This window comes from Eleginops maclovinus, chromosome 3, assembly GCF_036324505.1.
Source record: "Eleginops maclovinus isolate JMC-PN-2008 ecotype Puerto Natales chromosome 3, JC_Emac_rtc_rv5, whole genome shotgun sequence".
Taxonomy (NCBI): domain Eukaryota; kingdom Metazoa; phylum Chordata; class Actinopteri; order Perciformes; family Eleginopidae; genus Eleginops; species Eleginops maclovinus.
The window spans coordinates 18,370,504-18,393,341 of NC_086351.1; the positions used below are offsets into that span (position 1 = coordinate 18,370,504).

General features: G+C 40.2%; 1 protein-coding gene across 2 annotated transcripts; it reads right to left on the minus strand.

Moving 5' to 3' along the window:
* Nucleotides 1-370: 370 nt before the first annotated feature.
* Nucleotides 371-16,017, minus strand: LOC134861472 (basic helix-loop-helix transcription factor scleraxis-like). Of its 2 annotated transcripts, none has more exons than XM_063878696.1 (4): nt 15,629-16,017; nt 10,648-11,342; nt 10,047-10,263; nt 371-1,057 (listed from the first exon to the last, which is right to left on the minus strand). In XM_063878696.1, exons 2-4 carry the CDS (start codon nt 11,037-11,039, stop codon nt 1,019-1,021), a joined length of 648 nt encoding a protein of 215 aa, XP_063734766.1. In that variant the 5' UTR covers nt 11,040-11,342; nt 15,629-16,017; the 3' UTR covers nt 371-1,018. The 2 variants fall into 2 exon arrangements, with proteins under 2 accessions (XP_063734766.1, XP_063734765.1); XM_063878695.1 differs by having other exon boundaries at nt 10,648-11,679.
* Between the last annotated feature and the right edge of the window lie 6,821 nt (nt 16,018-22,838).

Genomic DNA, 22,838 nt, shown 5'->3' on the forward strand with positions numbered 1-22,838 from the left:
TCGTGTCCGCCTCATCTTCAAAACCCTGTCCTTCTCTGTCTGCTCTGATCTCTGTGCCCCAGAAGAGAAGAAAGACAGCAAGAAAGGAGAGCGTAGGGAAAGAAAGAAAAAGACGGACGGACAAAAGTAAAAGAAGTTAGGCTGATGTTAGCTACAGGTGTAGTCAGAGTGAAACTTCAACTTGTGCTTGATGGTCTGCTTCTTTTCAGGAGGAATTTATTTGAAACTTCAACATTTCTCCTATAAATCCATTTATGACCAAACTGATGTAACGAAACCCTTTGAAAAGTTCAATTTAAATTGAAACGTTTATATTGGTTGGAGTATGGGAGGATTTGAAAAGACAAAATAAGATCAACATGAAATTCAGTCCCAGATATACAAACAATTTATTGGTCATCTTGAGTTATTTTCCAGCATTATTAGGACATTTCCAGAGATGATCATTAGAAATAAACAATACCACAAAATTCCAGCATGTCGTTTTAGGATGCCATAAATTGTGCCATTAGCTAATGTTCTTGCACCTTTGCACTTTGTGAATGTCAATGTTGGTTAAATAACATACTTTCATTATATAATGTTATGTCACATAAATATACATTTATATTTCAGTTTACACATTAATAACACAGAACATATGAAAGACAAACTTGTTTTCATCAAAGCTGTGTTTTTCCATCATGTGCCATTAGTTCCTTAGAACAAAGAGTCACGGAGTCTCTGAACAATACAGTAAAAAGTCTCTTATACATGTTGAAAGGCAGGTCAGGGTCTTTGATAAGCATGTGATTGACCTTTAAAAAGTACTGTTTCAGATTTTCTTTTGAAAATACCCGACAAAAAGTAAAAAGTTCTTGTAAAGTGATAGAAAAAGTAAGAAAAAAAGCTTGGTTAAGTTCCTTGAAAAGTCCTGGAAGTGCTGAAGAAGTCCTTCAAAAGTCTTTGAAATGCATCAAAAGTTTTCAAGTTGCATTAACGTCGCTGCATTTCATCCGTGTGGGTCGTGTCTCCATTGTTAACTTCTGATGGCCGTCTTCCTGTCTCTGTCTTTGTTCTGTTAAAAAAGAGGGAAAAACCAAAATCAATCTAAAGGAATAGTACATCTTAGCAAAGGAATAAGACCAGAAAAAAGGGTGAGTGGCTGGTTGTAATGTATGAACTTTACCGTGGTTGATGAAATAAGTGAACCTTGACTGCACACATATTGTGTACAGTAGCACGCATGCTGTACATTAGCTGGGTTTATTACAGCCTGAAAAGTGACATCATGAGTCGATGATATGCTTCTCATTTATCTGTGGTATCAGAACAGAGAGAGCTTTTGATTTCCTGGCTGGTGAGGAGACTTTCTATCTGGCCAGGAAAAATAACATCACATTTTCCCTCCTCACCTAACCTCTGCTCTGCTCCATTCTCAGGCCATCTACCGCTCGCTTTCCTAGCTCCAGTCGAGGGATTTCATCGCTGAGTGATATGCAACACGCGTCATCCCGGTCCCACTAATTACTTTTCAGGGCTGACATTTGATTTGAGGACTGGAAAATTATCTTAGGATTTTAAAACAGGAGGTGTGTTTGATTTTCATGGACAAAAATGTAATCAATAAACCATACTATATTAGTAAAAGTACATAAAGGTGCTGGGTGAAAGTGTTGACTAGAGTGTGTGAGCTTTTCTGCACGCCTGTCCTCCCTTGACTTTTCTTTCCCCTTCTCATATCGTCTAACTCTCTTGGCCCCTTCCCCTCATCAGCCGAACACCTGTTACACATTTCCTCCCAGACCGTGCACAAGGTGTAGGTGTTTGGAAAAAATCTGTTTGACTGACATCAACAAAGGTGGGTAGGTGTTTGGAAGGGTATCAGGCGGTAATGAGAGAGTGAGATCATAAGATCTGGACAGGAATCAGTCCTCCCACTGATGGAGAGGAGCCATTCCTCCCCCAGCTGCAGCAGAGGATCATTGCTATCATCTACACATGGAGCATTACCATCACTTGTTTGTTCGATAACTTAATATACCACAATGCATTGCAACCATTAGACTTGTTTTATTAACAAATCAACCATATACTGGTACTGAAGGTACCTGGAAAATAATTCTACAAATGTACTTTTTCTACGTTTCCCTATCAAATCTGCAGAAGCAGGATTCAACAGTTGTATAATTGTGTTTACATTTTAAGTGTTTGACTTATAAATGAAAAGTCCAAAATGATATGCTAAATATATTAATCAAAACCACATCATTTTCTTAACCTTAAAAGTGGTTGGTTTATAACACTCACAACAAAAAAGTAAATATTTAAAAAAGAAATATGTTAATGTGGCTTTTAGGCGATTGTATAATAAAAAAAACTAGTATGGGTAATCACAAAAGCTAAAGTCAGTCACAGACCGGAGAAAAGTTTTATTAAATTAAGGATGCTGTCTGGATTGCCTAAATTACTCCAATCTACCTTGGCCAACTCACACATTAAATAGTCTCTTTTAGTAGTGAATGTTTTTCACACAGCCTGGAAAACATTGGGCCTCCCTAAGGCATTGCTGTTATTTTGCTTTCTTCAAACACAAACTATAAAACTAACAGCCATATGAGACAAGTGCGGTTGTGCTCTCCAGTGTTTACTTGGAGGCACCTTGGAAAATTGATGGTATTTATCAGTGGAAATTAAAGTGCTGGAGGCAGGTAAGAGAAAGTTGCAACTTGAAATAATCGTAATCAAACACTGGTCATGCGTTACAATTGGATTATTCACCAAATGAGTGGAATTAGTAGGAACCGGCTGAATGTGGAAGCACAGCTGTAGCTGGTATAGCGGTTCAGCTGGAGTGTTCAGTCAAAACAAGGGGGGGGGGGTTAAGCTGGCCTGGTAGTCAAAACAACCTCATGAAGACTAATATGGCATGGTCGGATGACATCCCTGCTTTCTGTTTCTCTGTTCCTTCAAACACCCACACACACACATACCTCTGGCCTCCCAGGGGGGTGATTTGTCCAACGCTAATATGATTACCTGATGATGTTTACTTTAGATGCGATTTGATGATATTACCATGCTGGAACAATATTATTGTTTTATCAAGGTGAAAGGAGCTTATCTAAACTTTAATAAGAGGATAGAAAACTCTCTACAGTGCTTCTTATCAACTCTACAATTCAAACTTTACTATAGTTTCCGTAACTCAATCGGGGCTGTTCCTTTACCTACAGCTGCAGATTTTCCATACTTTCTCTCGCTCTCTTTCCCTGCGTTAAGCCTTTCTGTCAAATACAAACATCTAATTTAGTCTCTGGCTGCATTTAAAGAAGGATGACTGGTTGGAAAAAATAATTCCACTTGGGTACCGGCCCGACAACCGTATAAAGAGATTGGTATTCAACCATGAAAAGTAATAACTTTAGTTTATCAAGTGAAAATATGTGAATATGTGTCAGTTCCCTCAAGTGTCTCATAGAAACTGTAATTACCCTCATAAATGATCATCGATTAGTGGACCGGAGACATACGTTAAAATGGTGCAATAAATAGCATGTCGGCTTCTGAATTAAGCTAACTAACACACCAAATAAGCCACAGTCTGCCATTATGTGGCTTGGATGCAGCAGACATGTACTCCCTGCTCACTGTGGTTCAGTAATAAGCATCTTCATGGCTGCTGAAAAACACTTGATTTATCTTAGATTGCCTAATCAGATGTAATTCTCACCAGAGAACCACACATGCATTTAATCATTCCCACGTTTTGATAATCTGACATAATGGTAGTCTTCATTCTGCTGCATTACAAGCAGCACTTTATCATTGCTGCTTAGATGTGCACCCTGCAACAGCCAATATGTCATTAGACTCAGTAGATATTGTTCTAAGAAACTGCACAATTCGAACAGTCAATTCTCTGCCTTTCTCTCTGTTATAGATTTATTTTAGATTCTCTCTTAGGCTGGATCAGATTTCCCTAGTTTTGTTTTAATTTGCTCCGTGAGCAACCCTCTCCCTGGAGACCTAATGACAACAGAATGATAGTTTTGCTAATAGATTTTGTTAGTTATCTGACACGACTTCTTCTGTTGGCGTTAAATTAGGATTTAAATGCTTCCATCTGTGCTGAAAATATACAGACAGGTCCATGCAGGACTGCACAGTCTCTCTCTCACACACACACAGGGACACACACCAAACGTGGGTAAGAATATATTTGCCTGCAGAATATTAGCTAGCTTCGACGCACCTCATTAGCATAGCTTGAAATGAGAAGCAAACAGGCAAAGCTCACACTTAACATTAACTCCAAGTCAACACAGGCATTATCAGCAAATTAGGATAATTTAGTTTTCATGTATGATCTCAAAACGTCTACTTCATGCACACAAGTGACGCAATGCTTTTTTCCAGTGAAAACAGACTAATAACCAAACTGCTGTGAAAACCGCAGTCATTAGGGTGCTGCTGCACACGTCTTATTCCTGTATTTAAGCTCTCTTAAGGTGCACGCTTCATTTGATCTCTATAAAGGCGCAAAGGGTAGTTTCAGCACAGTCTCAAACCAACTGTCTAAATGGCAGGATAAATAGGCAAGTTGATTATAATGTTGAGTCGCTGGCTATTTATCTGCCTCTGCTTCTCTCCTTCTCCATCTCTCTTTCCACAACTTCCTGCACACCATTAGTACAGAACGTGTTGAAAGCACAGTCGTGATAAAGCGCTATTTAAGTGAGTAATCATACATGAGGGTCTTTTTTTGTAGTGTCTAGAAAGAAGCAATGACTTGCCGTCTGGCTGAAAAGAAAAAAACATGGAGGTAGAAAGAAATGGTTTTGATAAAAGTCAGAGTGTGTGTGGTGCACTGCATGTGAGCGTGTCAGTGGTTCTACGATGTGTGTATGTGTCATATGTGTGTGTGTAAGCAGCAAGGGCGTTTCACAGAGAGTGGTTTCCAGGCTTCTTTAACATCACCATCAAAGCCCAACGTCAATGTGTTTCTAATAGCGGCAGCTGAATTAAACACTGGCTGTACAGGCCTCAGCAGAGGATAAATCATTTACAGAACAATTAGCTCATTTGTTGCTCCGCTCTGCACTGCCAATGACTTCCAGACACTGAGAGCAAGCCAGCCTCTGTGTGCGTGTGTGTGTGTGTGCACACACATGGACTTAAATATCTCATTCTATGTCACTCACATCCATTTCACACAACAACAAAAAAACACACAGACACACAGGCTGACTTTGTCAACAACACACTTTTCCACATTCACACACACTTAAGTAGAGATAAGTCAGTTTCCAATTGTACGGTTTTAGTGCCACTGTCTCTCCATACGCCCAGCTTTCCAACCACCCACAAAAATCATCACATATAAAAGTTTTACTGTGGTCCAGATGTAAATTAGAACCGTTTGCGATATTAAGAGCCGCATTCATCATGTATGTTTGCCGTTTGGCTAAATTTACACGTTTGTTTTTAATTTCTTGAAATTCCAATTAAATAAGATTCCTTCAAGTTCAGGGTTGTGCCTTAAAATGCTCGTAAACTCTACTTATGGTAACCATCTCAAAGCAACAATGGTCTATTTACGGCAACCGCACTATAAGTATCATAGCAGTTTTATTTTTGCCAGATTCTTTTTTGGTTTCCAAACTTATAAAGTCTCTTTTAATTTGTCAAATAAGCTTTTTACTTTTTTAAATATAGGAAAATGTTTGTGCTTGTCATATCCAGCTTTAAAAAGGAAAAAGTTTAGCATGATTGATGTTACTGGCAGATGAATCTCAGTTTCTGTTTACGTTTGCCGTTGAATTGAATTGACCCTCTCACTGTTTCGTGCCAAAAGAAATAACCCACAGTTGAAGAGGAAGCTGTAAAAATGCTTCGAGCACTATAGACTTAGGACAACAAAGCAGACAGATTAACACTATCTAAAAAAGCATTAATTTTTTCTTTTGTATTTAGGAATTACTGAATAAACACCATCTTAATATCGTTTGGAATTCGGGGTCTTGTATGCTACCTTCACCTGCAGCCTAGATAAATTAAGTAGAGCTGCATATTCTCAACTGCATTTTAAGGTCATTTAACAGACATGTAGCAGATAAACTGGAGATAATAACACCTTAGTGTTTAAAGCGGCTGTGATCGTGCAGGTTTGATTGCTGCTGTAGGATGAACCTGGGCACCTGGCAGGTCGCTGACCATTTGAAGCAAAGAGGCCTTGAACAGGACATCTGCATCAATCAAGCCGACAGCGCAGGGATTTAAGGATCCCCTTGCTTAGCTCTATCCTCAATCCAGCATATCTCATTTACAGATGTACAGCCATCAGTAATGCCCTGTATTTTTGAACTGCATTTATCAAAGGCATCAGTATGTGAAGGCTGTGCTCCAGTGTGTCCATGCCTAACGGCTGGTGCTCCACCCAAGAGTAGTTTTTGGGAAAAATATAAATTTCTCACGATATATGTGAGCGACAAAGGAATAGCTTGGCTTCTGGTCAAAAGATACTGAAAGGAAATGACTTGAGGGGGAAAGAGTGTTTAGCAGTTTCATAGAGTCTCATTGGGATCTTCACTGTTCTGTAATTGCCTCTAAACATCTAAGGAAACAGTGTCACTGTCAAAAGATAACCAAGCATTGTGTTTCTGGATTGTTCAGATACACTGACTGACAGAGCTCATTTACAGGTATAGGTTGAAGAAAATACTTCTTAACTTTTCAAGATTAATAGACCATTAATTTGATTACATGAAAAGTTCATGAAATTCAGACAGTAGATTTATGTTATCTTGTTGATAAACAATCGAAGAAAAAAATTGAAAACATGACCCCAGAGGAAATAAATCATGTGTCCTTCCCCTAAATCTCTCTGAATCATGTGCGGAAAGTGACACAGATGATGAAATCACATTAGCATTCCTCTGAATATGTAACCTGCGATAGTTTAGCTCTCTCTGTGCAGTAGTCATTTCCAACAAGTATGTTTGTTTTGAAACAGTTATACTGTATACATACATAATAAGAGGAAATGAGCGTACACTTTTCTCACTTTCACCCTCTTCCACATTGGAAATGAGCATAATTGAAGCAGCTGCTCTAAGCAGAGCTGACAGCTGTGATGAACCTCAATGACCATAAAAACATACAAAGAGAGAACTCAGGACACAACGTCTCGTTTTACCTCCACAATCGTTTCCTCTCTGCAATCACCAGCACTGATTCTTCTCTTTAGCCCACTTAAACACTGTACAGCCACTTTTCCAGGGAAAATTAAATTCTCTCAGGTCCTGCCAATCAGAGTTAACCATTCATATTCCAGGTGAAAGGAAAACGTCTGTTGAAATTCTATATTTTAGTTGTTGGACCAAAACCAACAATGAATGAGTGTTACCTGATATACAGTTACTTAGACCTGTTCGAATTATTGTCTCAAAACTATGAAAAACTTCAATAATGCTGCATTCATGTGATCTAAAATAGTGGGGAAAAATAGATCCCTATTGGAAAAACTCACAATGACACCTCAGAAATTTGCCATAACATTTTGGTGAATTACTTGCCGAGTTGACATCACATTATAGACAAATACGGTACATAATCCCATTTAATTTTAAAAATGTTTTTAGGTTGAATCCATATGTTGCTGTCCACATACATTGAACACATAATTATAAGTGTCCATGTTGTTCCCACATTACGAATTAAAGATCATGACTGCTCTGAATTCCTAAAAATGACACCAATGACCACACCGCTGCACCGGCTGACATGTTCTTTCATTTTGATACGCACTGTATTTCATTTTTTATCTATTTCTCATACACCATCTTGCTGCTGTTAAGTCTAACTAGGGCACCAAATGTGTATTAGTCCAACGCTGAAAACAGTCCCCGACAAGTCACTGTTTAGTCCTGTTTAAGACACATTTTCTTAAAAATACAGTGTCCAAGAAAGCAATTCAAAACTAAAACTACACTTATTTGTCAGCTGTATCTAGCAGGGAGGATTGTTTTTTGAAATGATACAGTATAATAAAGTTATACGTAGATACTGAAAGCACAAGTTAACATTTCTAAATATTTCCCAAACTAATTGCATTTCCCCTTTTTCGTGATTGGCCTGAACTTTATTACTTAAACAAATGGAAGGATAATCAAGATGAAATGATGTTCACCTCATCACCACACAGTTAAAGTGCAAAAAATAGTGTGCTGTTACTGAGCTAATGAGAAACAGCCCAACATGACAGACTTTTGACACGAGAAAGTTTCCAAATTGTTTTCTACCCAGCATGCATTTGCGGGTCAGTCATGCCGATCTGCAGCAGTGAGTTGACAGCAGCAGATAGTATTACAGCTCCTACTGACAGCTCTGACCTCCAGCCGGCTGATCGATATGCAGAGACCTTTAGGGAGGGATGGGGGACAAGAGTCGAGGACGAATAGGTGAAACAGAATCAGAAGGACGAAAAGAATAAAAATGAAGAATTTGGGATAAAATTAAGGAAAGGAAGGAGACAGAAGAGAGAGTTAGACTGATTCAGGCTGGTTATCTCCCAGTCGAGGGTGTCTGAGTTTCAGACGCTGAGGACGTCTAGGCTTTCACTCACAAAAGGTTCAGAGGGGGGGCGGGGGGGAGACGCACACTGCTGAGACTCAGGTTATCCCCCAGCTAAAGGGTCTCTGGGTTTAGACACTGAGGAGGGTATTAGCTTTCACACACTGCTGGGGTAACGGGGGAGTCTGCCAGATGTCAGCTCCTTACCCATAAATCCTACTAAATGGGCAGCCGCTAGGTTAGAGGAGGGGGGGTGGCGTGGACGCCACTTCTCTGTCATGTCTGCACAGACAGCCTGTGTTTGTTGGAGTCAGGACTGCAGTCATTTGATTTCATACAGCTGATAGGAATCATTCATTCGCTGTTATTCTCATCAGAATGACTATTTGTTATACGGAGGGTGTCCTTGACTATGTCTATTTTCTGTGTGTAATCAATCACATTTGAGTTTATCTATATGAAGTTCTCCTTTTTCTATATTTCTATTAAAGTGTAGATTGACAGTGAAGCAGGAATCTGACTCATGGTAGATTTTTATCATTTTTCATTTGTGCCGTATTCCTAAACTGAATCTTTTCCAGATCTTTTTGTTTATTCCAATAGCTTTGTCGATGCTTTGGGACAATTTTTTTTTTCTTTTTCACGTGACATCAATATTCAATGGCACAACGTTTTTGATAGTTACAAATCTCAGTTCAGTTTTTCAGCATTTATAATTAAAACCTCCTTATATTCAGTCTGACGTCAATACATTCTTGAAATTATACACATGGTTTTGGACGGATTATACGGGCTCCCGGTCATAAATCTCCCTCGCTGCAGAAATTCTCTTGTAAACTTTAAATTCATATTTATAAAAAAGAAAGAAAAAAAACAGCAGTTGTGGTTTTAACCTGCGTTTGTGCACATTTTTACGTCACCGTGAAAAAGGCAAAAACAATCACCTCTACTAAAATGTCCACTGAGCTTCAGAAAGCACCTTGAACTTTGAAGCCACCTGCTCGGGTGAAACCAACCCCCAGTAGGACAATAATATGCAGTCCTTCACCCCAAAAGAGGACTTTAAAGAGGTTCTGCTTTTAATGTCCCTCAGGGCCAATCAGGTTTATAGGCTCAGTCACTGATCTCAGGTCAGCTTTAAACACCAAATTGACCCTAAAGCACTGCAAGGTTTCCCAAAAGCAGCTTCACTCTACAGTGTGGCTAGATTTCTCTTCACACTTACTATTTTTTAATTCAGGAAACAAGCGCTTTGTTTATAGTGTTTAAAAGTAACTAAAGAATGTAATAATATACATTTGTTATATTAATGTATATTACTAATGCAAACACGTGTTTGTATTATAGTTCAAGTCATTGAAAGATGAAACCTTTTAAATATTTTCTTGTATCATAATTATATCACAGTTTCGTTTAAGATCTTACTATAAACTGTTTTTTTTATTATTTGATTTGGCCTTTTATATTTTCAATTATAATTAGTGTCTGCTCACCATTTTCCTCTGGTTGCTGAGGCAGAAAGTACAGATGTGCTTTGGCTGAGCCGATTGGTCAGATCCTCGGCTGGGGGAGGAGTTAACGTGGAAGAATGGTGGTGAGGGAGCGTGGCACGGCTGTCCATCATGAAGCCCCTCGCCCAGAAGCAAGACGTTCCCCAGGTGACTGATGTAGCTGCTAGCCAGGCGCAGCGTCTCGATCTTTGACAGCTTCCTAATCAACGATTCAGAAGGACATTTCGGTTATTTGCTATAAAATGTAATTTTAAAAAATGTGTACCATGATTTATTTTTAAATCATGCATTATAGTACTTCTAAATAATGGGCAACATATTAGAACTTATCAACAGAGATGCTCGAGTTTAAATGTGTGTGTGGATACTTCCTGGACACTAACTGTATGACACATCTGTTATAGGAAATACTCTCTTGTCATAAATGCAGTGTCAATTACAGAACAGGCTTGTCCCAAAAATAATTCAATAGTGATTAAGGTTATATGCTCTCCAGAATAACATCAGGGACCATTTATTTCAGTTCCAAGATGGAAAAAATTAAAATATCAGACAAAATCTCCTGACTCATGTTGCTCAGTACCTGTCTGCAGGCTCGGTGGGGATGAGTGTGCGCAGCGCTGTGAATGCCGTGTTGACAGAATTGGTGCGATCCCTCTCCCGTGCGTTGGCTGCAGTCCTCTGGCGACCCTCCCCAAGAGGGGGAGACCCCGGGGGGATGAGCCTCCCCATCATGGCCTCTACATCTACCCCTACCCCTTCGCACCCTCCTGCCCCGCACAGCTTCCTCTTCCTGTTCATCTTGATGTGAAAGGCAGATGGCGAAGAGGACAGGCGGAAGTTAGAGTTGGTGGTACGCTCCTCGGAGCCAGACCCCTCGCTGCCATTCTCTTCGTCGTCTTCGGAGAGGAGGGCGATGTCGCCGTACAGGAAGCGGCCCGCGGGAGGCGCAGTGCGCAGCATGGCAAATGTCATCTTCTCAGAAACAATGCTCTGTCGGCTACCAGTCAATCCTTGAAACACTGGTTGAGGTTCAAGTTGTGACGTTTGTTATCGGAAGTTGCTTGGAAAATGTTCTGTTGATGCTTCTGACTTTACCCCTTCTTCTCTGCAAAATGAGTTTAGCCAGGTGAGTCAGATATATGGGTTATAAAAGGTCAGCGAGTTGATCCTTAGTCAGTGGTCAAGAGCAGCTTGACCTCAGAGCAGCAGTTTTCTCCCTTGGTTTATACAAAAATAACTTCACATACCGAATGTCAGTTCTTTTTTCTTTTAATCCTGTGGAAGAAATGTAAAATGGTATGTTGAAGTCAAATGGTTGTTGATTTTTTCCTCTTTTTCCTCTTTAAACCTCTTTCTTGGTCCTTTGTTTCTATATTTGTCTGTGTCAATCCCAATAGCAAAAGAACTACTCCCAGTCTGTGGCAGCAGTTTTACTGTCTCTGCTCTCTATTGGTCTCTCTCTCTCCAAGTCCTTTTTTCTGTCCCTGCCTCTTTGCTCCACGTGTGCCTGTTGTCTGAGTGTTTCCGTCTGCCCCTGGTCTTATAGCCAGTGGGAGGGCCGGAGGACTCCTCTGCTCCTCCCTCTGAGTGCTGAGGGTCCCTGGGCTGCTGTCTAGAAGCAGGCCAGAGAGACCGAAGAAAAGAGGCTAACCATCAGCAGGAGTTTGTTTTGGCTGCACGATGATTTGTTTCAGGGGAAATCCACACTAAAACCGAACTTGCATCATCCTTTTGCTCGGGGGGCTTGGACACCATAGTGACCACAAAGGCTTTTAAAACACATTTTCCTATTAGTATGAATTTTATATAGATATTCAATTTCTTGGATTATGACTTAAAATGGAAAAGAAACAGAGCAAAAAAATGATGTCATCTGACAATAGTAGTAAAGCTATAACACTTGACTGTGATATCAAATATCAAATGTTGCAAACAAAGACCTATTTTTTTTAATGTATTTTTTCAGCAAAGACAACTGACTAGAAAGTTATTTAAACTTTGTTTGAGGTCAAATGTTCACAGAAAATCAAATTATTCAATATACTGTAATTCCGTAATCTATTCATTTATTTTCTAGTTTCTCTAGCAAAGTGTCTTGTCCAAATTGTTTTGGAGTATAGAAGCATACTCATGACAAAAGTTTGAGAGAGCACAAAATAATAGCTGACCACACTCCTGTCTTCAATTGAATCATTTCTACATCTACTTTTTCGTTTTCTACAGCTGTTTTAGCAGCTTAGGAGCACTTGAGGTCACAAAAGGTCACAAGAGGTCCCTCGCAAACCATTTTTGACAAGCGAGCCGCAGCAGAACACACCCACATCTGGAGGGACAGAGTAAGGTCTGCATAATCTGTTGATCCAACTGATCCCCTTATCGCCGTCTGATTTATTCATGCCGTGTGTCGGATTGGCACCACGCCTATTCTAAAAATGCTGTAATGCTCAATTCAGCCACAGCCTATAACAAATTATTAAAATCATTACAAATAAATTAGATTTTCAATACTACTCACTCAAACTAAATTTGACTTTAGTCTTCAGTTGTCAATATACTTCCATAACAGAGCAGACTTTCACCAAGAGGAGGGACTGGGACTTTGGTTTGCACAATCGGATGTTTTGTTAAACTACTTTCTTGACAGCAAGAAGCTGAGAAGCTTGAGTAGTGGAGAAAGAGTTTGCCTCCATGTGTCTTCTTTTCTTCCCTCGGCCTCCACGTCTGGGCCGTGTTTGTCCCTGGACAGCAGGCGGCGTGGCGGGCGGCCGCAGCGTTAGATGGTTCAGTCTGGGCTCGTGGTTAAAGCAGGGAACTGAGTTCATTCAGCCATGGATGAAGACTTTTATCTGTACAAGCTGTGACGCTGGAGGGTCTGCAAGTCGTTTGCCCTCAAGGGATTCAGACTTTTGGGTGGAGTTTTTTGGTGATGAAGGGGAGGCTCAGGGGTTTATTGTAGGGGAGCTGCTACTTTACTCACTAACACTCCCTTTAACAATCTGTCTTCTTCTGGAAGGGAAGAAAAAACGAGAACAGACAGCGAAGGGAGCAAAGACAGAGGGGGAATAAAAAAATAAAAAAGAGTGGGAGAAAACTAATGAAAGACAGAAGAGATTGAAAGAGATCCATCCATCTAGCTACAAATACTGATTAAATACGTGAACAAAAGGCATGGAGGTGATGTAGCAGTTTGGAAAATTCTCCCTCAGATTTTGCCAAAGCTTTTGTACAGCCTTTATCAAACTTTAATCTGCTTTTCCTTCATAAAGTCTTTGGGGTTTTATTAGCCATGATTGTGGAACTTAACTCTTCCATGGAACTGGCTGACCTTAACATTTTGTTTCCTGCTTCAACTGTGCAGTGGTTAAAGGTTGACAACCTATGTAAAACTCAACTATGAAGTGTGTAATCCTCAGTAGTGCATTATTGAAAACTCTAAACCCAACTGCCATTTCTGGTATGCCTCTTTTGTGTAGATTGGCAACTGTAAGCTGCTGCTGAAAACTAATAGCACAATGAATAATCTGTCAGAGTTACACAATGTTACAGTCAGCATTCATCACTCTTCTCTCCTCTACTCATTCCTTCCTTACTCTCTGTATCTATCTCTAGCCTTCAATCACAGCCATAGTATTTATGCTGTGGTATTGACTGTTTGAAGTGAGGCCAGTGCTGGTTGCAGTGGTGGATTACAGTACATACAGGAAGTGCTGGGAGCAGTCAGGATGGCATAATACAGAATGTTTCCTATAATATAACAAGATAAACCAGGAAGCATTAGGTGTTGGTACTCCATGAACTCTATTAAGCTTCATTTAATATTCAACATTTGGTATTTGCGTCGCCACACTGGACATTCAAATTCACAATACATTTCCTTCACTAGAAAACAACCGCTGTAAAACTTACGGACCAAGAATGAAATGGAAAACTCTTTCATTTTATAGTTTGTTTTATAGTTTTCCACTCTCCTGCAGTTCTCATTGGATACATCCGGTCACTGGATATCAAATGTGTTTGAAAACAGTCGCCTGGCTGTCAACTCTTAACATCTGAGACGCAGACTGCATCTACATTACCTCAAGTCACTCACAAAAAAGCCCTGCCTTCATGCAACCGGTGCCCTCTGCAGTGACCTCTACTGTAGATCAGATTCCCACACCTGGGCTCCACCTCAGTTAGTGTACCAGATTCAACAGCCCATGTCATTGCCGTTACAGTTATGTTACTTTTGGAAATAACAAAACCCTGAATGAAAGCGGACTGAAAATAACAAAATCACAGAATGAAACAAACGTTGTCTTTTGAACGCCAACATTGCAATGGCAATCCAACAGCTCATTGCTCTTGCATGGGAGAAAATCATGACAGCATGATGTTGTAAACAATGGGGTTTGGTTCTGTGGTGAGATTCAACAGAATAGTCTGAGACATTCTCTGATACTCTGCTCAGTTTGGAGTGTTAAGAGTTAAAGGAGTCAGCAATTCTGGAGAAAAAAAGTGTTTATATTTGAACTCAACACCTAAACTATTTTCCCCCTTTAGATTATACCATCCCTCTCATATCCATGGCCTTTACCCAGTCCTATGCACAACAGCTGCACACATTTATTTTGTAATACCTTTTGTTTTCGATAGAAGGAAAATTGAGAATTTATAAATATATTTTATGATAGTTATTTGTATACACTTTTGATATGACATAAAGTAGAGAATGGCAACAACACGTAGATTTAGACCCAGATACCCTGATTAATGACTGTGTTTAGACTGGCTGCACATATATTTGTGAGTGCCCACTCTGGAGGAGTGTTTCCAACCCATTCCCTCACTGTGGTCCGTCATTACATGCATTAGCATGATCTTCCTCTCATTTGCATCTCCCAGGAGTGTGTGGCTGCTCTAACACAGTATCCATTTCTCTCAGAATTGTTGCCCGCAGGCCAGAAAACATTTGACTGAGTATAATGTAGACTTTATGTCTTTTCATAATCACACATGGCTGCAGTTCACCAGAAGAATGTTGTTTGAAAAGTAAATAGCTACATTACAGCACAGTAATGGTGACATTCGCATGAAACTACATCAAGTGTTGACCTAAGTCCACTACATGGATTCTGCATTTTACATAATCATGCTGATTGTGCCTTACATAGAGAACACAGGTTGTCGGACAGTTTTATGAAGCTTCTACTTGATTAAAAAAAAAAAAACCTTTAAAATATTAAATCATATTGTTTAGTTCAAATGTTCAGTCCTTGATTTATATATTATATATATAAAGTAACATTCAAATCTGAAGGGGAAAAAAATTAAATCATGCTTCATTAAAGCTAAATAGATAAGACTAAAAATGACATGAAGTATTTTTCAGTCAATGTGTTTGTGAAGAAGAAAAGGAGAAACAGACAAAGTGCTCACAACAAATGTTAAAATACCAAACCCACATCCTTGCAAAAAAGTTTTCCAATTTGAACAATACTATTTACCTTTCTGCGATAAAGGGAATCAAAACGTATCTCTCCAATATGCCTCACTTCAACATTTCTGTGTCGTCATGTTACCTGATGTTGTATGATGAAAGCTCCTGTTCGTTCAGTGAAAACAGTCTGAGCTTCCGCCATGAGAGGAGAAATACACCTTCAGCTAACCGGTAACTCCGACATGCAGCAAAACAAATTGCAGACGGTTTAATTCAGATGACTTGAGGATCCACACGGCGTCACCGAGAGATAGGGACGTCTGTACTCCCGTCACCGGGGCTAACAGTGAGCTAGCTGCTTAACGTAAGTAGGCCTACATCCAAACTGGACGCTGCTGCTTGTTCATTACGAATCATGGATACACTATCGTAACATTAGTATGTTAAGATGTGTGAAGAGAACACTAATTGCTTTTTAATTCGAATAATAAGTCAAGTAACAACGGTTTCTGCCACAGGTGGGCAGCGGAATCAACATTATCTGTTAGGCCCTGCACACATACACAGGTGAGCTAATGAGAGCTGAAGTTGTTCAACTCTCACACAGTCATCAGAGAGGACTTATTGGTGATGTTAGTTGAACACACCTGTGTAGGTGTTTTTGTTCAAATGTTAATTATGTTAGTAAGCAGTACTTTTGATGGGCATTACAGTTATTTGAATGGCTACGTTCCTGTTTTTTAAGTCATGTGAAATTAAATAGCCTATAATAATGTGTTGATGGCCAATAGACAATTCTGCTACACTCCTCTCTCTCTGTTTGCTTGTGTGTATATATTTCTGTCTGCTCTGTATTTTGGCGTGAAGGGTCCATTTGAGAGTTTCAAAGAACCATTTAGAAAAATGGGGATGCATCGGTATTTATTTACACATCCAGCAGATAGAGAACAAGCCTGTTGTAACTAAAAATGCTGCTCTGAAGCTTTTATAGTGAACCAAAATATTCGGACACCAAAGTATTCACTATAGGGCTAACAATATTGCTTGCCCATTTGCCCGGGAAAAATAAAATGCTACGTCTGACAATCAAGCAACTGATTTGCTCTATTGGTCAAGTAGTATATATATACTGTATATGACTTCCATATAAAAACTATGTATTTTAAATGTAACAATGGAATTCATAATGGAAGTAGCTAAGGAGTAAGCCATTTCTGTGTTGATTGTTATACATGTGCTGCACTGATATGGCAAACATGACAAAATGGAGACAGGTATATACAGTTTATGAGTAGGAGTGCAACCAAGCATTTCAGTTATCCTGGAAACAGGAGTTTCCTTTTGTGTTGGAGGATGTACGTAAAACTCCTAATATCTATTTGACAATTGTTTTCTTTTCTCCTTAGATAATATTTAAGAAGAATACATTGAAAATAGCAGCTTTAAAGTGAGTTACCTAGAGCAGGTTAATCAAAAGAGCAATAAGTCTATCTGAATGGAGTCATTCATTATACTAGTAAGGTCTGCTGTCCTTTGCACCAGGTTTATTATGAAATTAGACACTAGACTCTCAAGTCTCACTTTATTTTTTTCACAATGATGATCGCTCAGACCCAGAGAATAATAATCACATAAGTGAATTGTTCAGTTGAGGGCTGTTCTCCTTTAAGGATGCAGCAGCAGCAGCAACAGCAGCGGTGGCGGCAGCAGCACAGTAGTAGAGCACCATCTGATAGTCATTACCTCTCCCCTCTCCTCCCCCCTCCTTTCTCCTCCTCTCTTCCTCCCGCTTGATACTCTTCTCTCAGCTCAGACGTATTATTCATTAGTCTGATGAAAAACACCCACCAACCTCGCTCACACACACACAAACCCACAATTATTACACACACACACGCAGTTCCAACCCAGCTGAACCGCTCTGGCGTGGGTCAGGGACCTGTCAAAACTCGGAAGCAGGTCTGGACCCGATATGGTACTAGAGCAGGCGTCTAGAGGGGGGAGAGTGACTCCAAGGACCTGAGCTATTTATCGTAGTCCTTGGACGCTCGTTTCTGGCCTGCTCTGAAAGTGATAGAAAGAGGGGAGAGGGGAAGACTTTCTAGACTTGTTATGCGTGCCGCTGAGCAGACGCCTGGAGAGGGTCCTTACCAAAAAGTAATTGTCAGAAAGCAGGACTGCAGGAAGAAGAATAGGAAATGGAAGAAAAGAAGGTGGGAAGGTGGAAATCAGGAGGGAAAGGGAAAAGGAGATGGTTGTTGAGAGACCGAGGAAGAAAAGTAGGATGGAAAGGAAGGAAATGAAGGAAAGACGAAGGGGAGAGGGTTGGCGGCGGCCTGCCAACGCTCCAGACTGCATGGTGTATTGCATGGGGAAAATGGTCGGAAGTGCTCGCCCCCCCAGCATGCACCCCCGCCACCACCAGCCCCAATTTCAGGCTCATTCAGCCTCAACTCCAGCCACACTCTACTGTGTTTCCCAAGAGTGCCAGACTCTACAGCTGGCCCTATTAAAACCGAGAGAGGCAGAGAGACAGAAAAAAGACGGGGAAGGAAAGAGAGGTCACACAACTGGAAGACATCAGTTGAAACCGTGCTCGCTCTCTTAGTTTTTTCCGTTCATATCCCGTTTTATGATAGAGTTTCTCACAAACACGCTCGCGGTGCACCGGGTTCAAACACATAGTAAAAGGCTATTGTTTGATTCGACATCCCTCAGAACGCTGTAAAACAATGAAAGAAATGCTGGGAAATTAAAGTCTGGGTGACTTTTATCTCGTTTGTCTGAGTGCGTCTGAAGGCTGTCGTCATACATCTGAGCCCCACTGCTTGAGGGTGTCTCTGCTAGTTTGTTTGAATCTTGCAGTATTTGTGAACACTGTGGGGCAATAAAGTCAACTTTGAGGGATGGAAGTCTGTTTCCAATCCTTTATCTGGTGTTCATTTATAATTTTACTTTTTTTTCCTACTGCAGCTTGTCTGAGTTGCTGTTTAACCTTGAAGGGTTTTTTGTGACAAATATGCTCTGTGCTTTAGAATAACACAATTACGCAAATTCACACCGATGCTGAGCATTTTCGAAAAACAGCTGCTGGCCGCTGATCCGCTCCACTGGGGCAGCCGAGGGTGGAGTACATCGCTCAAGGCCATCTCACCTCTGTTACACGTAGAGAGTCACAACAACTTTACAGTCGTCTTTTGTCTGGGCATTCAAACGGGAGGCAAACTAGATTAATGAAATAATACACTTGAATTACATTTGAGAACCCAAACACAATAAAATAGGTGATAAAAATAGAATCAAATGTTACAACTAAAATAAAGGGAAGAAAAATGCTATTGAATTGTTTCAATGAACGCTGATGTCATGTTTCACTTTCATCAATTTGATGATAATAATAATTGGTTATCATGTATAAACGACAAAGACAAATCCGACCAATCCGAATGTTGGTATTATAACCATAGCACCAAGAGTTGCATGTAAGCCTTACGATGTGTATAGCTACGGTCTGTAGCTACACCCTAATATCTTAACATACAAATATAAAATCTTTAAAAGGTTTAATTAACTTAAACATCCAAGCCTGAATTGAGAATACGTCTGTATTCACTCACTCATGTCACTGTTATGTTAATTATGCTCAATTCCATGGCCAGACCACTCCCCAACCTCTGTTACCTTCACCATTTTATTCCAGTGTAGGTGAAAGATCTGGTTCATGTCAGCAGTTTTTAAAAAATCAAGACACCACTCCCTTTTCTGCAGCCAATCAGGCCCTGAGCAGCTTATACCTCACTTCCCATGACTATTAGATCTCTGACTCCTGTTGAATAAATGTTGCAATAAAAAGAAAGACACTTAACAAAGGTATAGGGATTGGTTGGAGTTGATTGAGTACCAGACTGGAGGAACTGCTCATCAAATATGAGATGTTTGTGTTGTTGGAGTAAAAATGTTAATGGCAATCTAACGCCAAATGCCCTCTCTTGCAATGTTAACCATAGACAAGACAATGCATGTATCGGCCATTGGAGTTATTTTATTCGACCCATGCTGCAGCCCTCCATCAAGTTTTATGAAAATTGAGCCAGTAGGGTTTCCATAATCCTGCTGACAAACAGAAAAATGGAAGGAAGTAGCAATTTCAAAAGCTTTCTATAAACATTAACATGATCCATATCCTCAAGAGAAACTGCTAGAAGGCTTTGTTACAGCTAAATCAGTTCCATGCAGCTGGACTACAGTCTATTCATTATTAATAATAAGCTGTATTAAAAGATCTGAGCTATGATTACTCGACTTAAAAAGTAGATAGCCTCTTTTATACTCTAGAGTTATTGTGAACATAAAAGCAACTCCCCAGACTCTGCCCTCAAAGACTGGGGCCGGTAGCAGCTCTACCTCTCTGTAGTGGAGGAGTGGTGGCGCGGTAGTAGCAGACTAAAAGAAAAATCTACTGTGATGTCATCGCCACTAATGAGGTGGCAGGAACAATATGACCACCTGACGCACCCACCAGCTCACCTCTCTCTCCGTATTTATAACTTTCATTCTCACACCCAACCACTCTCCCACTCACTTCTTCTTCTCCCCTCCCTCTGCCCCAATCTCTGCCTACCACTTATGTGTTTTTTCCCAGGCGACGTGATTCCTCCCATATCAGCTTATCCAGACTGAACTGCTCTGTTGTACCTTGGCTGCATGGTGAACTCACACAACTAAAGCAACTAAAAACCAAAGTAATTGAATGCCGTTCACTTTTATGTGTCTTTAGATTTAATTGCAATCTGGTCTCCTTCAGAAATAATTAACCAATCGTATCAGGGTAAATTTTAATACACACCGGTGTCTAAAAGGTGACTTCAAATACACACTGCAAAGTCTAAAGACCCCGGTTGGCTCCTCTACGTTCCATGGTGTAATGATTGGCTGCCTTAAATACCAGGGAGCTCACAGAGAGGGTGGTGAAGAGCCTACTGACATAAACTTGCCACCTACAAAACTAGAAACTACATTGGTCATTTTGTATACAATGTAGCATGAAGATAACAAGTTAGCATCAATAAAGCTAAAATGTTCAGTACCTGACCAAATGAAACAAAGAAACATTACCCTCTACTACTGTGTCCATAGAATCTAAAACAATTATTGTGCTTTAATTATATTTATATGTTCAACCACAGAAAGAGTTAGACATTTTGAGAAATGGGCTTTGGTGCTTTACACAATAGATGTATTTCTAAGAACTGTAGTTTTTGTCATGAATATAACGCAGTGAAACAGGATTTGCACAAAAAACAAGGCATCACCCATCTGTGTAGTTTGGGTTATGATTTGCTGCTACGCTTCAGACGAATATGAGACTACAACACTCCTGCTCGATGTCTGAACAAAAACAGCAACTCTATTTCTCTGTCCCTACCTTGACATAGCCCAGACTGTGTGGTAGAGAAACTCCCTCTGGAGGGAACTTTGGGATTTTTAACCTTTGCAGACTATTTACATGCACACATACCTACCACACAACAGAACAGGGAAAGCCTCAAAAAGCATAATAGGGCCCCTTACAAAAAGTAAGTTCAAGCACAGTTAGCTAAGCTTCGAGCTATGAACAGGGCTTCAGAGTGTCAAGTGCGTAATATTTTCACTGGTTTCACACTTCGCAACCCTTTAACTCTTTGAAAACTAAAATTGTGCTGTAACACAAAAAATATAATAAAGTACAAAGAAGTTTTATCCCAGGTCAAGTCCAAACATTTCATACTTCATACTGCTTTTTATGGCTGTCCTACTGTGGTCCAGCAGTGGAGCAAAGGTCACAGAATTCGTCTTTAAAGATTGAAAAACAATCCTGCTTTAAAACTGTCACTTAAATTAATGGGCATGAGGGTTGAAGGACCCTTTGATTGTCCTGTTCCAGTAGGTCAGAGGTCAGGGTCAACTGATAATGATTTTTTATCTTGCATTTTGTATGTAAGTACTCATACATATACAGTACATTAAAGAGAAAAGCAGGCATTTAATTTAAACAATTCTCACTGTGTGTACATTTTATTGTATCTCAAAGACAGGACAGGGGCCGTGAGAGGTATGTGGAGAATGGAAGAAGTGAGGAGAAGAGTTCATTTGTTGAACTTGTTAAGGGAGTCTGAGGGTTGAAGTGAAAGCTGTGTCAACCCCTTTGTGTTAAGTGTGTGTGTATGTGTGTTTGATGTTACAGTCTTGTAAAGCAGCAGCTGGATAGGGCTGTCCCATGAGAACCACCACAGCCGGCTAGTAAACCACACACACACACACACACACACACACACACACACACACACACACACACACACACACACACACACACACACACACACACACACACACACACACACACACACAGATGCAGTCTTTAATAAAGCTATTGCGCGGGAAACAGACCAGACCCGGGCCAATCTGAAGCTCTTTTAAGGCGAGAGTGACACGGTCACGCTCACATTTATACAGATTCACGTCCTCTCAACCTAAAAGGAAAAAAACCCCAGAAGAACCTCATTATTCTGACCTTAAAACCTACAAACCACCAGTTTCCCTATCAGAAAATACAAAAAATATGACATAAGTGGCAGATATATTGAAATGAAAGTCTCATTACGGGTTATAAGTATTTTGTCTGCATATGGCCCTACTGTTAATTATAACTGTACTGTAAAACGGCCCCGTCCAGATGTGGAGTCAGTATTACAAGCCACAGCAGGGGGGCACACCTAGTGAGTCGGTAGCTCAGTGAAACTCATTAGAAGGGGGAACACCTGCAAGACCAGACTGACGTACAATTTTCATCATGTATATTATTTTTGTTTAACCCTTTGCATTATTAGGGTTGAAAAACCGGAGCAAAACAACTGTTTGATTATCAGTTGTTTTGCTTATGATTTTTTCATTTGACTTTTTAGCAGTTTGTTGGCCTGAGGAAATAGGAGACAGGTGCAAAGACTCAAGCTACACGTTTCTCTGTTTTCGGTTAGTCTCTGTTTAGACAAACATTAGCTGCAGACAGCCCTCTAAATTAGTCTGCACCACAAGAATCTCCATATTTTCAGAAAACCACTGTTCTTTACACATTCACATGTCATGAAATATCCCTTTTCCCCCCCTTGATTGTAGGAATTATATTGGATGACATCATGCTGCAGCTGACGGGGAGCAAACACTCCTATTTTAGAGCGGTGGACCGTTTCCAGGGAGATGATATAACGCAGTCCAGATGAGTCCCTCTAAGGATTGTCTCATTATCACACACGCCACAGCTGCACGACCACTGTGTGTATGAGTAAGTGTGTTTATATGTGCATGCGTGCTGCTCG

Excerpts from the sequence above, each read along its gene's own strand:
- LOC134861472 (XM_063878696.1), bottom strand. The coding sequence starts at position 11,039 with ATGACATTTGCCATGCTGCGCACTGCGCCTCCCGCGGGCCGCTTCCTG. Across the intron at positions 10,264-10,647 it reads CCCACCGAGCCTGCAGACAG|GAAGCTGTCAAAGATCGAGA; the intron begins GTACTGAGCAAC and ends ATCGTTGATTAG. Across the intron at positions 1,058-10,046 it reads TCAGCAACCAGAGGAAAATG|AACAAAGACAGAGACAGGAA; the intron begins GTGAGCAGACAC and ends CTTTTTTAACAG.